Source organism: Lepidochelys kempii, chromosome 13 (genome assembly GCF_965140285.1).
Source record: "Lepidochelys kempii isolate rLepKem1 chromosome 13, rLepKem1.hap1, whole genome shotgun sequence".
Taxonomy (NCBI): Eukaryota; Metazoa; Chordata; order Testudines; family Cheloniidae; genus Lepidochelys; species Lepidochelys kempii.
The window spans coordinates 24,181,005-24,196,891 of record NC_136392.1 but is presented as its reverse complement, the minus strand read 5'-3'; the positions used below and the strand labels follow the sequence as shown (position 1 = coordinate 24,196,891).

General features: G+C 41.2%; 1 protein-coding gene across 2 annotated transcripts in view; it reads right to left on the bottom strand.

Annotated features, from left to right (window-relative positions):
- The window catches only part of PTPRT (protein tyrosine phosphatase receptor type T), a 734,569-nt gene that overhangs the window by 94,139 nt on the left and 624,543 nt on the right, over positions 1-15,887 (bottom strand). For both annotated transcript variants that reach the window (XM_073309805.2, XM_073309804.2), the window contains one exon: positions 8,934-9,069. In XM_073309805.2, the coding sequence (XP_073165906.1) occupies positions 8,934-9,069 (136 nt within the window). The remainder of the gene's footprint in view (positions 1-8,933; positions 9,070-15,887) is intronic.

Below are 15,887 nucleotides of genomic sequence, written 5' to 3'. Positions count from 1 at the left end.
ACAGGTATGGGTCCGAACATTGTCTACTCTTCCCACCTCAACCAAAAGGATGTGAAAAAGTACAATAATCTAGTGATTGTATATACATACAACATAAACAACCCGTTAACTCTATAAAGTAGCCTCTGAGTTTCCTCCTGGTCACTAAAGAATGACTATATGGTGCAGTAACCATGCATAAGCACTTTACCAAACAAAGTTGATGACAATTTCTGCTTTGAAAAAGCTTAAAATCTAACTTGGACACAACCAGTTACTTACCGCTGCTTCTTAGGATTCTTACTCATTGGTCACCTAGCATTGGACCAAATCCTCAGATGGCGTAGATCAGCACAGCTCCACTGCGATCAGTGATGTCAATGGACGCAATCTGATTTACACCAGCTGAGGGATCTGGCTCACCATCTTTGAAGAAATAAAATTACCTCCCTGCAATTCCACTTCCGAGACTCCTCTATGATGATATTTTCAAACTCTTGTGTTGGGAGCTGGAGAAACAGTGACGGGCCAGATCAGCAGTGAGTAAGAATCCAGCAGATATTTTTAAAGATATGCAGACCAAGGAGTGGACCAAAGCAGGAAAGCTTCATGGAACGAGTGGATTTTATAGAGGAAGTTGACAGAAGGGGAGGGGAGGGGTTGGAAAACAAAGATATGTGAGTCTCTACCAATCACAGGGAACAGCATAAGAAATGGCACAAAGTTGGGACCAAGAAAGGAACCAGGGAAAAGACTGAAGGGTTAATGATGGAGAGATCCTAATCTGTGGAACCTATTTGTGAGCATGCATGCAGGCCTGATGAAATAAATCCTAGAATCCTTAAGGAACAGACTGAAGAAATCTCTGAGCCATTAACGATTATCTTTGAGAACTCGTGGAGGATGGACGAGATCCCAGAGGACTGGAAAAGGTCAGATATAGCACCTATCTATAACAAAGGGAACAAAGACAACCCAGGGAATTATAGACCAGTCATCTTAACTTCAGTCCCTGGGAAGATTCATAGATATTAAGGTCAGAAGGGACCATTATGATCATCTAGTCTGACCTCCTGCACAACGCAGGCCACAGAATTTCACACACCCACTCCTGCGAAAAACCTCTCACCTATGTCTGAGCTATTGAAGTCTTCAAATCGTTGTTTAAAGGGTTCAACGAGCGGAGAATCCTCCAGCAAGTGACCCATGCCCCATGCTGCAGAGGAAGGCAAAAAACCCCCAGGGCCTCTTCCAATCTGCCCTGGAGGAAAATTCCTTCCTGACCCCAAATATGGCGATCAGCTGAACCCTGAGCGTGTGGGCAAGATTCACCAGCCAGATACCCAGGAAAGAATTCTCTGTAGTAACTCAGATCCCACACCATCTAACATGGAACAAATAATCAAACAGTCAATTTGTAAGCACCTAGAAGATAATAAGCTGATAAAAGGAACAGTCAACATGGATTTGTCAAGAACAAATCATGTCACACCAACCTAATATCCTTCTTTGACAAGGTAACAAGTCTTGTGGATGGGGGGAGCAGTAGATGTGATATATCTTGACTTTAGTAAGGCTTCTGAGATTGGATCACATGACCTTCTCATAAGTAAACTAGGGAAATATAGCCTAACTTGGGGTGGACGTGCCCTCTGAGGGTGCGAGATGCCCTTTCTGGGGGTGTGAGACGCGCCAAATTTTTTTACAAGGTAAATCATCGAAAAACAAATTAAGCACAGGCACGTAAGTACGACTACTTTGGACAAATGGAGTTTGAGACAATGAAGCTTGAGAATTTCTGGTGTGCTCAACTAGCACTGTTTCCCCAACTGGCAAAGACAGCGCTGGAGATCCTTGTGCCATTTGTGACTAAATACTGGTATGAGAGAGGATTTTGATCACTCTTTCACATCAAAACAAAGGCCAGAAACCGCCTAAATGCGAGTGATGACATATGTGTGGCTATTTCAAAAAAAGTTCCTCGTTTCTTGAACATCATTGAACAAAAGCAACAGCAGAAGAGTCACTGACCCAGTAAACTTAAAAAAAAGTGTGTAATTTTTCATGTATTCTTAATTTTACTGCGAAATTAAAATAAATATATAATTCTCTCTCCTTTGTTCTATAGTTATGGTATATCTTGGTTTTAAGAACTGACCTACTTCAACGATTTTTGATAAGGGGTGCAAGAACATACTGTATTTTGAGAACCAAAGGGGTGCAGGCTGCAGTAACGGTTAAGAACCACTGGCCTAGATGATCCTATGACAAGGTGGGTGCACAACTGGTTGGAAAACCATACTCAGAGAGTAGTTATCAATGGTTCACAGTCAAGCTGGAAGGGCATATTGGATGGGGTCCTGGAAGGATCAGACCTGGGTCCAGTTCTATTCAATATCTTCATAAATTATTTGGATAATGGCATAGGGAGCACACTTATAAAGTTTGTGGACAATATCAAGCTGAGGGGGATGGCAAGCACTTTGAAGGAAAGTATTAGAATTCAATATGATCTTGACAAACTGGAGAAATGATCTGAAATAAATAGGATGAAATTCAATAAGGACAAATGCAAAGTACTACTCTTAGGAAGGAATAATCAATTGCAAGTATTCAGAATGGGAAATGATTGCCTAGGATGGAATACTGCAGAAGAGAATCTGGGGTTTATAGTGAATCACAAACTAAATAAGAGTTAATAATGGAATACTGTTGCTAAAAAAGCAAATGTCATTCTGGGATGTATTAGCACAAACATGGTAAGCAAAACACAAGAATTAATTCTTCCACTCTACTTAGCACGGATGAGACCTCATTTGGAGTATCATGTCCAGTTCTGGGCACCACACTTTGGGAAAGATGTGGACAAATTGGAGAAAGTCCTAAGGAGAGCAGCAAAAGGTCTAGTCTAGAAAATATGACCTACAAGGAAAGATTGAAAAAACTGAGTTTGTTTAGTCTGGAAAAGACTAAAGGGGGACATGATAAAAGTACTCAAGTATGTAAAAGGCTGTTATAAAAAGGAAGATGATAAATTGTTTTCCTTAACCACTGAGGACAGAACAAAAAGTAATGGGCTTAAACTGAGGCACCCGAGATTTAGGTTAGACATTAGGAAAAAATTCCTATCTGTAAGGGTAGTTAAGGACTGGAACAACTTGTCAAGGGAGGTTGTGGAATCCCCATCACTGGAGGTGTTTAAGAAGAGGTTAACACCTCTCAGGTACTTAGTCCTTCCTTAATCAAAGGTACTGGACTAAATGACCATTGAGGTTCCTTTCAGTCCTACATTTCTATGATTCTGTGCAGGAGTTCACTTCCATGTACTGCAAATCCTGAAAATTAGAACATGGTCTATTGCAAAATTTGGAACTCAGACTTCTTTTCTGATCAGAATTTATTACAAACACCCCACATACTAAGACGAACTCGATGCATTTTATCATCTCCAGATACTGTCACTGAAACATTTATAGAACTACTATACAGGTCCAAGCAAAACATGTCTGCTTATGCAAACTTTGCTCATTTGTGCTTTTAACCCCAAATTAGGAAAAGATACTTACAGAAAATGAGTATCTCCCAAGTAGTTACAGTATATTACTTCATAAGAGTATCCTTAAGTCTCTGACTGGACTAAACTAAGCTAAAGAAAAACTGTATCCCTTAATACTGGATTTCTGATCACCATCAGAAAGGTGCTGTTTGTTTTCTTCACAGCAATATATGTAATTTATAACAAGACACCACAGGCCAACAGAATTATGAGAGAGGCTATCAATGCTGAAAGGAACCAGGGCCGGGATGCACAAAAAGAATTAGGCATTGTGATGCTACTATGTCAGACTGCCTAACTTTTACGCGTTTGGTAAAATCATGGCGATACACAAAGTCTAAGTTAGGCACCTAACCTCCTGTACAACGAATGGGGAGAGATAAGCACCTTATACCACAATTAACATAAGCTAGTGTGCTAGGCGGGGAGTTGTCTAAGCTAACCAGTGGAAGATGCCATCTAGAGGGGGTGTGCTAAGTCCCACCCCTCTCACAAATATTGACACCTAAGCGTGGGCTGCAGCAAGGTGTCTATGTCCTGTTGTGATTCAGAGCTAGGAATCCTCTTTATACTTACGTGCCTTATCCTGTTTTAGCAAGAAGGTATGCGGTGGGGTGAATGACTCAGGGTGAGAGAGAGCACATGTGCGCACACAAGCATGAGCATGACTCTGTAGCCTGGTGGTGAGAGCACTCATCCAAGATGGGGAGACCCGGGATCCAGTCCCCCTGTTCCAATGACTCTAATTATTTATCCAAAGCGCAACACCTTCAATAGAAGAGACTGAGGGAGCCTCACATCAGAATATCCCATAGCCCAGTAGTTAGGGCACTCACTTGAGTTGTGGCAGATCCCTGTTCAAATCCCTTCTCCCCCTCAACCCTATCACTGGTGGGTGAATGCTGTTCATAAAGCGATCATGCTATATCTGACTTATCAGTCCTCATCTTCAAAGGAAACCGGCACAACACTTTCAAAAGATGAGCCTGGGAGCTTACATTCATTACTCTGCTGGACACTAAAAAGCATGGACTGAACAGACACACTGGATTTATGGCTTCTTACAATAATCTATAACCCACCGACCCCCTCTTTGTCCTATGACTACAGAGGTGTTAACAGGCCACTTTACCTTAAATGGTCCCTTCGAATATGTGCTAATTACTTATGCTAAGCAATATGCCCCACCTTGCATTTTGCTGTGATGCTGGGAGCATCTTTCCCAGACCTGAAGAAGAGCTCTGTGTGGCTCAAAAGCTTGTCTCTCTCCCCAACAGAAGTTGGTCCAATAAAAATATTACCTCATCCACTTTGTCTCTCTAATTGGTTTTTAAGGCACTCAGTAGCGATGTAATTAACGGACAATTTACATCCTCAAGTATTATTTTATTTGCATGTGTCAATGGGCGCAATGAATGAACATGCATTTTTGTGGGCATATCTTGTGTGCCCTTCTTTGAAATGTCAGCAGCGTGCACTACGAGCAGGGGCAAATAAGCTGAAGGAAAGTTTTAATTCTGTCTAGGAACCAGTACCTTACCCTGCAACCCCTCAGTCACATGAGTAGTTTGTACTTATGCTAGTAGACCCACCAAAGTCAATGGGGCTACTCACATGTGTAAACAGTAGTAGCTGTCTAACTAAGGCGGTGTGCGATCAGGCAGCTCAGGTTTCATCTAGGATCAGAAATGTAGTAGGAAGAGAGCCTGAGACATAAGCCCTTGTATTAGAGGCCTGGTATGAGACAGGGCCTGCTTACAGAATTTGGCAAGAACAGGGCTGATATTACAGAAATACACATTCCTAAGAAGTGCTAGTTACAGAGCGCTTACGCAAACACATCCCAATATTAAGGTACCAGAACATTTTGATATTAAGGAGGGTACAAAAATATTTCCTAAGGATAACAGGAACACACTGACCCCTTTTAAAGATAAGGTTAGGATGACAGTACGTAATAAAGATGTTTTAACTAAACTAAGGGTAGGCAACCTATGGCACGCGAGCTGATTTTCAGCGGCACTCACACTGCCTGGGTCCTGGCCACCGGTCCGGGGGACTCTGCATTTTAATTTAATTTTAAATGAAGCTTCTTAAACATTTTAAAAACCTAGTTTACTTTAAATACAACAAGAGTTGAGTTATATATTATAGACTTAGAGAAAGAGACCTTCTAAAGACTTTCAAATGTATTATTGGCACACAAAACCTTAAATTAGAGTGAATAAATGAAGACTCGGGACGCCACTTCTGAAAGGTTGCCGACCCCTGAACTAAACCAACATGTACAAAATAATGGGTAATAACTAGTGACGTCAGGGGGCAGTAACTAACTATGTCAAAGGGGCAGTACTAACTTGTTTGTATTGGGGTACAAAAACGTATCTCAAAGGGAGTATCTTTGGCCAGCCTAGGGAGCAGTGGAAAGTCCCACTACTAACTAAGCTGCGTCCATTGTCACGAGCATACATGTCTTCGTATCCTCGTATAGTCTGCCAGGTGCTGTTACCATGCTTCATTAACAATAAACCTAGCTGGGTGCCTTTGCTAAAAACCAAGTTTGTAAATTTATTGGGCAGTTTAATTAAGGTCTGATATCTCCGCCATCTGCGCAGAGCTGGGACAGCACACACTGAATAAACACATACGCAGCCAACAACTGACCACAACAATCATGTTGAAAAGTAGAGAGAGGATCAGAAAAGTAACTCACAAAAAAACCCCAACACACAGAAAATCCCTCCTTGGTACGAAACATATTTGTGTCCTATCTGTTTTCTGAATCATATCTGTATGTTACATGGTAGCAGCTCTTACAATGATAACAGAAAAGCCAGCTACAAGTTATGCTCTATTTCAAAGTTTGAGAACCAATGGTTCACAAAGAAAGCACAGATTTCAGAGTAGCACACCGTCACACAAAGACAAACTGATTGAAAACTTTGCTTCTATCCACAGCAGCAACAATTTCAGACAGTTTCAACCAAAAATGAACAAAACCAAACTCTCAGAAATTACTTATCCCCACTGAAAGATTTTAATGCTCTGTCCAGCTGAACTCATATTCCAAAGGAAATGGCTGTCTCTAAGCAAGCACAAACACACCACGCCTGGCAGGGTAATAATCACCCTAGAATAAGCCACTCCAGCATCCTCACCCTCTCACATAAAAAAAAAATTAAAAAAATAATAATAAAATAAAGCAATTTTCTGCTGAAATCTCTGCCATATTTCACAGCCAGTCATTTAGAAATCACATGGGAATGCTGCATGCATCTGCAAAATTGCATCTTCTCTCTCTCCAAAGGCACAATGAAGAATAATTGTAAAATAATGACAAGTTTAAGAAATGTGCAAAACAGAGTAAAATTCCAAACTGCAAAACAGCTCAAATTTCATTTTAATAACACTACTTTGCACATATATAGCATCATTCATCTGAGGATCTGAAAATGCTTTACAAAATAAGATCTCAACACATCTTTGAGGTATTGTTACCCTTTTTTCAGACAGGCAAAGTGACTTTCCCAAGGTTATGCAGTGACTTGCAGAATCTAGTCTAGAACCCAGCACTCCAGGTTTTAGGTCCATGCTCTAACCACAAGTGCCTCCTTCATACATACAAGTCAAAACCAGACAATTCAACCAGATTTACTATTGTAGTCTGAGTCACATAGTCCTCTAATTCCCCTGGACAAAATCTCAAAGATAGAACATTTCTTCTCTGCTTTCCTCCTCTAACTTCGCTACTTGTCCCACTGCCCCGGGCCCATTCTCGTTTCAGCTCTTACTCTTCTTTTTAACTTCTCACTCTCTCTAGCTCACACTACAAACAAGCTTCACACTACAAACAAGCTTTACTCTCTCCCATCTTACAAAAACCCACCACTGACCCCCACTTGCCCCATCTCTCTTTTCATCTCTAAGATCATTGAACATGCTGTCAATAATCACCTTCAGTTCTGTCCCAGATCTTCCCAATCCAGCCTCCACCCCTAGCACTCCACTGAAACCACTCTCACCAGTTTCTAATGACATCTTCTTTGCCAAAACTTAGAATCAATACTACGTCCCCATACTCCTTTACCTGTCAGCCACCTTCAACACACTTGCCCATGCTCCTCTTCTTGAAATCCTGTCCTCCACTGGTTTCCAGAACTCAGTTGTCTCCCCTACCTCTATAATCGCTCCAGTGTGACCTCTGGAGGGTCCTCATCCTCCCACCAGTTTTCTGTGGGGGATTCCACAGGACTTTGTCCTTGGTCCCCTTCTCTTTTTTCTCCATGCCTTATCTCTGGATAATGTCATCCACACATGCAAATTCAACTACCACATCCATTTTGACAACTCACAGATCTCCCCCTCCAGACCTGTTTCCTTCTAATCTCCCCGCTGCCCCTCCCTGCTACCTCCTTTCTCAATCCCTGTGGACAGTATCCCCATTCTACCTGCCTTCTTCAGCTTGGCCCTCTCTCTAGGTCCACACATCTAGACTATGTCTACATCTTGCTCATTCTTTCTGCATAACATCTCTATGATAGGGCCTTTCCTATCCACACACACAGCTAAAACTCTTCGTCCATGCTCTCATCATCTTGCATTTTTATTATTGCAGCATCCTTCTCTGTGGCTTTGATAAATGCAACCTTGCCCCACTGGTATCCATTCAGTATGGTGCTGCAAAGTTTTTCCTAGCTTGTCACTTTGACCACGTCACTCCTCTCTTTATATCCTTCCACTGGCTTCCCATTTTCTATCACATCAAACATAAGCTACTTGTATTCACTTCAAGGCCTTTCATGGCCTACTCCTGCCCTACCTATCATCTCTCAGTCACTTTGGAGATCTTGATTCCTGCCTCATGATGCCAGCTTCTATTGCCCAGTTGTTAATTTTTCAAACAAGGCCCTTTGTGCTTTCTCCCATGCTGCCCCTCATTTGGGAGGAGCTCCCAGTAAATATCCACAAAACTGACACCCTATCCTCCTTCAACACCCTCCTCAAAACTCTTTTCCCATGATGCCTCCAAAACACTTGAGAATGTTTAAGCTGCTGATGGGCTGAAACCACTGTCCGTCAGGCTGGCCAATACTGTATCATTGTTTCCTTGTATTCTTCCAAATGTCTGTCTCCATCTGTTGTCCCTTGTCTTTGATTGTAAGCTTTTTGGGACATGGACTGTCTTTTTGTTCTGGGTTTGTATAGTGCCCAGCACAACGGGGCCCTGGCTTGTAGGTGCTACGTTGATACAAATAAATAACAACCACCACCACCACCCAAATCCTTTCCACCACATGAACACAAGTGAAACATTTTATCTCAACTGAGGTAACAGCTTCAATAAAATACAAGGAGTCCCAGCCAGTAGCTCTACAATGGAAGCAAAGCAGAGACTTACCTCCTTTTGATGGTGAGCATTGCTCCTAAGAGGATAATAACAAACATCAGAAGGCCAGCTATAACCCCAGCCATTTTCACTGTGTTGTCAGCTTGCTTTTCAGGCTCCACTGCATTGGAATTCTGGGTGGAAGCTCCTTAAAAGGTGGAGGGAGGAAGGAAATAAAAATTAGAACCTGTAGAAAATATCCCATAGTGATCAGATTTGAATAGTTAAAACCTAATGATACACATATCAACAAATTGCAGCAAACAAATTGTCCATCTAGCCTGATCTACTGCTTTCAGCAGTGGCTAGTACCAGATATTTCAGAGGGAGGTGTAAAGCCCCAATATAATACACCTGATTAATTTTATAATATTATACTATCGGGGAAAATGTCTTCTTCAGATAGTAATCAGCTTATACCCAGAAACAGGAGAATTAATAGCAGTTATAAATTTAATTTAAGTTTAGCTGCAGGTGCTAATCTTAGGGACAGAAATAGCAAACAGCACAAAGTTTACAGTGAAGCAGCCCCATAATAGTTTTGTAGCAACATTTTTTCTTCTGCAGTAGGAAAAAATATGTATTTGCCACTACACTGATTACACATCAACAAACATTAATCCAAACACACAAACCAACCCTCCTGCCCCTCAAATCATTTCCTTTGTTCCACGTATGAGTTCTTCTGTTTTTGGCAAGGCAACGCAATTTTCACCTCAACAGAAAATGTACACCATGTGCATTTAAATATCAAATATATTTATAAACTTACTCTTTGAAAAGCATTTCCTCTTTCACTTACTTGCCAAGGTCTGACTTCAAGGTTCTGTTTCCCCTTCAATAGTTGATCACTTTGTAGAATGTGGCTGCCCAATTATTTAGCGGTGCTACTCATGGGAAGCCTATTACACCTATGCCATGTAGACTTCACTAGCTCCTGCACTGATTTCCTTCCAGATACAATTTAAATGGGTTGAGTTTGATTCAGAAAGCCTAAAGGTTTTGTGTGACAGTCTATACTATTATGGTTACCACTTTTACAAGACTATGATTCATTTTGTACAAAGTATGCCTTGTGAGGTATCATTTGAAAAGTCATAATTTGCTGAATATCATTATTCTGTTAAAATATGTGTAGCAACACTATATGTGAGGGTATAAGATTCTACTGTATGATTGTAACTGAAATACATAGTAATTCTGGGTCCTACAAACCAATTTTTCAGAGACAAAGATACGCTAGCATCCCAGACACGTGTTAAACGGCCATCACCTACTTAAGCAGCCATCCTTCAGCTGATGGGAGGTGTAAACAAGAAATTTATACTTCATCACAGGGACTATTCAAACTTCACATCCACAATGGACTGCACGTCACCATGACTCAGCACAGATGTTTCTAGCACATGAGACTGACTTATAAAGAGGGAGGAAACATTTGACTTCACCTGTCCTACTCCCATCTCTCTGCTCATGGCATCAACTCTCAAAGAACTAAACTAAGACAGAGTGGTCCCAGGCTGAAATGAGATCCAGCCTGCAAAATTTACAACAGCGTATGGTGAGAGAAAACCTTTCCTTTTACATTCACTTAGCTTGTTAAGTTAGGTATTAGCTTGCATATTACTCTTTTATTTTCTTTTGTAACCAATCCTGACTTTTATGCATCAACACTTGTAATAATTTAAAATCTATCTTTCTGCAGTTAATAAACATATCTTATTGTTTTATCTTAACCAGTGTGTTTGGATTAATCAGTGTGAAGGAAACTCCATTTGGGATAACAATGCTGGTGCATATATCATTTTCCTTTGATGAAATGATGGAATTTCTATGAGCTTGCATTGTTCAATGGTTTGCTGGACAGTACAAGACACATATTACGGGGGAACAAGGTTGGGACTAAGAGCTTGCAAGTATTGCCCTATACATAATTAATGAGTGACTGGGCAGAGTGCTCTGGGAGTGAATTTGCATGCTGATGGCTGTGTGAACAGGCCAGGAGTGGGTGTTCTGACAGCATAGCAGCATAAAAGACACCCCAGGCTAGAGAATTAAGGACACTGCTGTTCAGCAGTCCAGATTGTACCCTGGGTAATGTCACATTTTGAATTGTGGTTGCCTTAGAAACTATGGGACAAATGCTGATGTCAATTGCATTGTTGCTATTATTTATTTAGTTACTGATACAATATCTGACTTCCTTGTGATTACTTGAATTTACAACCAAGATCAGAACCTGACTGCATGAGCCACCTTGTCTGTTGAAGTCAGCTGGGTCCTCATACTTGCAGCCCTCAAAGTTGAACACTTATAGGTTGGGAAGGGGGACCAAGGGTGGAAAGCAAACTGTTCTCATTAGAAGGCTCTGAAGTTTGCTTCTCTGATTAGTCTGACAAAGCCCAAGTGTGCTGATCTTTAAGGAAAGTTGTATGGATTCTCTGTTCACCAAGACTAGTTAGTGTTTGAGTCAACTTTCTGAGACACAGTCAGGAGTCTCATTGATTAATTTTTGTCATTATTTTGTCATGTGATTTAAAAGATTGTACTGGCCAATATGAATCACAATACATCTGCATAAACAAAACAAGTAAAGAATACACAGGATGTAGATAAGTTCCTACTGCTCAAACCTGTCCAAATTGATGGACTTCAATGGGACGAGGATCTGTCCCTAAAACAAACAGGAGATGCTGTTTCAAGAGGGTGTTTTGTTCTCGTTAGCTGTTGAAGGACAAACATGGACCAATGACAAGTAAATAAAGGAAAAAACCTAATTTCCAGACATTTTGTTTTCAGACACACATGGAAATTCCACACTAATGGGCGAATAGTCTAAAATTTGATGAGAGGCTAGAGAGAGCCAGACTGGTCCTCAAAGATCAAGAGTGCTTAGAACCAGAGTTCTGATGTGAAACTCTCTTTACTCCACACCGTGGTAGACTGGAGGAGCTTTTTTTTCTTTTAAGTTTGAAAGTTCTCCTTTAAAATTCATCCCCACACTGCCTTAATAATGTGAACTGGCCACTCACTAGAGACAGTCCACATGACAAGTGACACATTGTGATGGATGGAGTTTGCTGGTGGTACTGCCTGGTGGTCAGGGGCTTAGACCTCTGTTTGCCATGCCTCTAGTCTTTCCACTGGGACACTTTCACACCTGGTGGAGGTCTGTCTTTTATTGGGGATTAACTTGACTCTCTGGTCAGGTAATTACTCAGTCTTATCTCCTCGAAGGACCCTGTAAGGGTTACCAAATGTCTAGTACACAGGAGTGCCTTACGGTTGCCTCCCTGGGCTCCTTCCTACCACCCACTCTCTTGTCAAAGTCTTGCAGTCTGTCTCACAGTAGTGAGAGACGAGATACTAGCTGAACCTTCAGACCGACTGGGCTCAACCAACAGGTTCTTCCTCTCCAGGAGGAGGTTTCTGCATTGCCCTTTCTCTGGAGCTCTCAGGGTAGGTCCTTCTCCCTGGCTTGTCAGGCCCATTCAAAGCTGCCTGGCTCACTATTAAGCAGGTGCAGCTGGGTGGGGTCACCTTGTCCCAGAGTTGCTCCTTAATTAACCCTTTTAGTTGTAGTGTCACATTGATACACCCCATCACACACATCCTACCAGGTGAGGTTGAGAATGTTTCTGTGAATCACTTATAGAAACAGGTGTCTTTTCCCCTGCAGGCTCTTCCTAATTACAATGGGTGATGTTGACTTTCATAGAATGATAGATGCATAGGACTGGAAGGAACCTGGTCTAGTCCAGTGCCCTGTATTCAAGGCAGGACTATGTAATAACTAGAGCATTCCTGGCAGGTGTTTGTTTAACCTGTACTTAAAAACCTCCAATGGTGGAGAGTCCACAAGCTCTCTAGGCAATTTTTTCCAATGCTTAACTACCCTGACAGTTAGGAAGGTTTTCCTACTGTCCAACCTAAACCTTCCTTGCTGCAATTTAAGCCCATTGCTTTTTGTCCTATCCTCAGAGGTTAATGAGAACAATTTTTCACCCTCCTTCTTGTAACAACCTTTTATGTACTTGGAAACGGTCATCATGTCCCCCCCTCAGTCTTCTCTTCTCCATACTCAACAAACCCATTTTTTTTCAATCTTTCCTCATAAGTCATATTTTCCAGATCTTTAATCATTTTTGTTGTTCTCCTCCGGACTTTCTCCAGTTTGTCAACATCCTTCCTGAAACGTGCACCCAGAACTGGACACAATAGTTCAGCTGAGGCCTTGCCAGTGCGGAGTAGAGTGGAAGAATTACTTCTCATCTTTTTGCCTCATTTGGGTGTCCTCAAATATTATGAGACAGTTTTGGATGCTGGTATTTCAAATTTCATTAATCAAATTTCAGCACTTGGCTGAGACTGGTTGCATGATGGACGTTACAAAGTTGGAGTCTCATACTATTTCTTTTTATTTAAAATACCTTATATTATGTCAGGAGTTCAAAATCCTTTGATGTCTGAAAACAAACATTTATAATAGCTATCCATTTACAGCAGTAATATTTTGAACATAGCTTATGTATTGCCATATCAAATTGCCAAATATAGTGCCATCTGCAAGAGAAGTGCTGAAGATTCAAGGTGAGATTATGAGGCTGCTTTGAAGTCTTTTGACAGTCTTTGCAGTCATCATAGATCCACCTATATATCTGTATAAATCAATCAATCAGTTATATGCTATAATACACCTTTGAGGCTGTAACCACATCTTCTCTAACAGGCTTAACAGCAGTTATCTAAAGGAAAACCTATGCCATGACAGGAAGCCATGAAGCATACTCAGGAGATGGCATTCTTCACTTTCAGTCTGGCATATTGTCAGGGAATACTGTGCTTAGAAGTGTCCATATTTCAAATGAGAATTAAATCTAAGGGCCTCACCACCCTATAGCGCTTTCCAGCAGAGTTGATTAGTGTGTAAGAAATAATTCCTGTGTACATGCAGTTGAAAAACATTTTGGGATCCTTCAGTATGAAAAGTAACCTAGAAATACAAGGAATTGAAAATAAAACATGCATAGTAGGATTTACATAATATCCATTTGCATTTTGTCTCTTCAGGACTTGAGTGAGGTTGTTTAAGAGTTACAGAACATCCCATCAGCTGGACAATCCTGACTCACTGACAGAGCAGAATGTATGCTAATAGTGCAGCTTTCTTGCTGTGGCGGGTTAATACTTGAGCTGTCCAAAGTGTTTGACTTGAAACTCAAAAGTACTCCTAATCAGTTTTAATTTAAGTGCAAACTGTATCCATGATCACATAGTGGTGTTCGAAAATGGTGTTAGAACATCTGCCACATGTTTGAAATTGGACACAACAGTTTTTGCCCCATCCGATGTCCTCAAATATTTTGAGACAGTTTCTGACACTGGTATTACAAATTTCACTCATCAAATTTCAGCGCTTGGCTGAGACAGGTCGCATGATGGAGATTACACAGTTTGAGTCTCATACTATTTATTTTAGTTACCTGATTGGTTGAGTTTACTCCAAGCGCTCAGGAGATACAGCAAAAGCTGTTTTTCACTTGGGTTTTCAGAAGAGGAGGCTGCTTTTCGCAAATTCTCCAAGCCATCTTAAGAGAGTCAATCTGCCTCAGCTAACTGTCTTGGAATTGATAATTTTACAGTATTAATAATTCCTAAGCCTCACATTGTTATAACGTTGCAAGGGAACAATCACTTGAAACAGATCAGAGTTCTCTTACTGCATCAGAAGTCGTGTGTGTTTTCCTATTGGCGGCATTCCTCATGATCACTAGTACTGCCAGCTGGAATTCAACCAGCTCTTAGTGCCTGGCGACATCTTTATTCTAGCAGCATGGGGTCCATAAGGCAAATAATATTGTATACGCATAAGACAACTGTTGCTGCTGTCACATGTGCCTTTCAGCCATGGGTGCATGCATCTCCTTGACTTCAGCATTCTACTCCACCCCTTTTCTGAGTTAGGTTTGTTTCTCTCCTTTCAAGATCAATGGGTTTGGAAGCTTGTAAAATAGTTCAAATGGGATGTTTCACAGAAATATCACCAAACACAGCTGAAAGACTTTGTACAACTCTATTTAATGACCACACTTTCCCTTCTGGAGAGCTGCATTGTGTGGTGATCACAAGAAAGAATGAGTTTAGTAGTTACTATCCTTCTAGCTCCTAGTGGAGATTTCCACCATGTTTGATAGAAGAAATTTATTTCCCTTAAATAAAACCTGATACTTGGAATAGTAAGGTGTGTGTTTGGGGAGCACAAGGGGGTTACCATTTTATTTTTTATATTACAATAGTCTTGAAAGGCCACAGCTGAGATCAAGTACACATCTTGAAGGGCAGTGTACAAATATTGGTGAGATAGTTGTCTGCCCTGAGTTTATTTTCTAAATAGACAAGACAAAGGAGAGGAGGAAACAGAGGCACAAAGTGAAGGGCCTTTCCCAAGCTCTTATAGATCAGTGGCAGAGTCAAAAATAGAAACCAGGTCTCCTGACTCCCAGTCTCATGCATTATCCCCATGAGATGACCCCACCTCTCACTGGTGTGCGTATAGGCAATCTGCAGAAACAATCTGCAGTGCAGAAAATGCATGGTCCCTGGAGCTCTTTAACAGGAGAAGATACAACTTACGTCACACTGCAGAGATGTAAAGAACGCAGAGTGGGGGAATGAGTTCTTCTCCAAAGCCATGAACCTGACCAACCCACAAAAGTCAGATTTGTGAGTCATCAATCAGTGCTGTCTTTATTAATGTACCCACAGGTGCCGAAGGGTTCTAATCCATCTATCCTTGATGGTGACTGGTAAAGAGCTATGTCCCATCAGACTCTGCTTTTCTGTAATGTGCAACTATTGGAAAACTGGTCCTAAATTGTGACAGAATGTTAGTTTCCTAAGGCTCACTGGAGCATCCGACCTTTCTAATTCAATCCTCCCCTGCTTCATAACATGAACAAAGCTGGC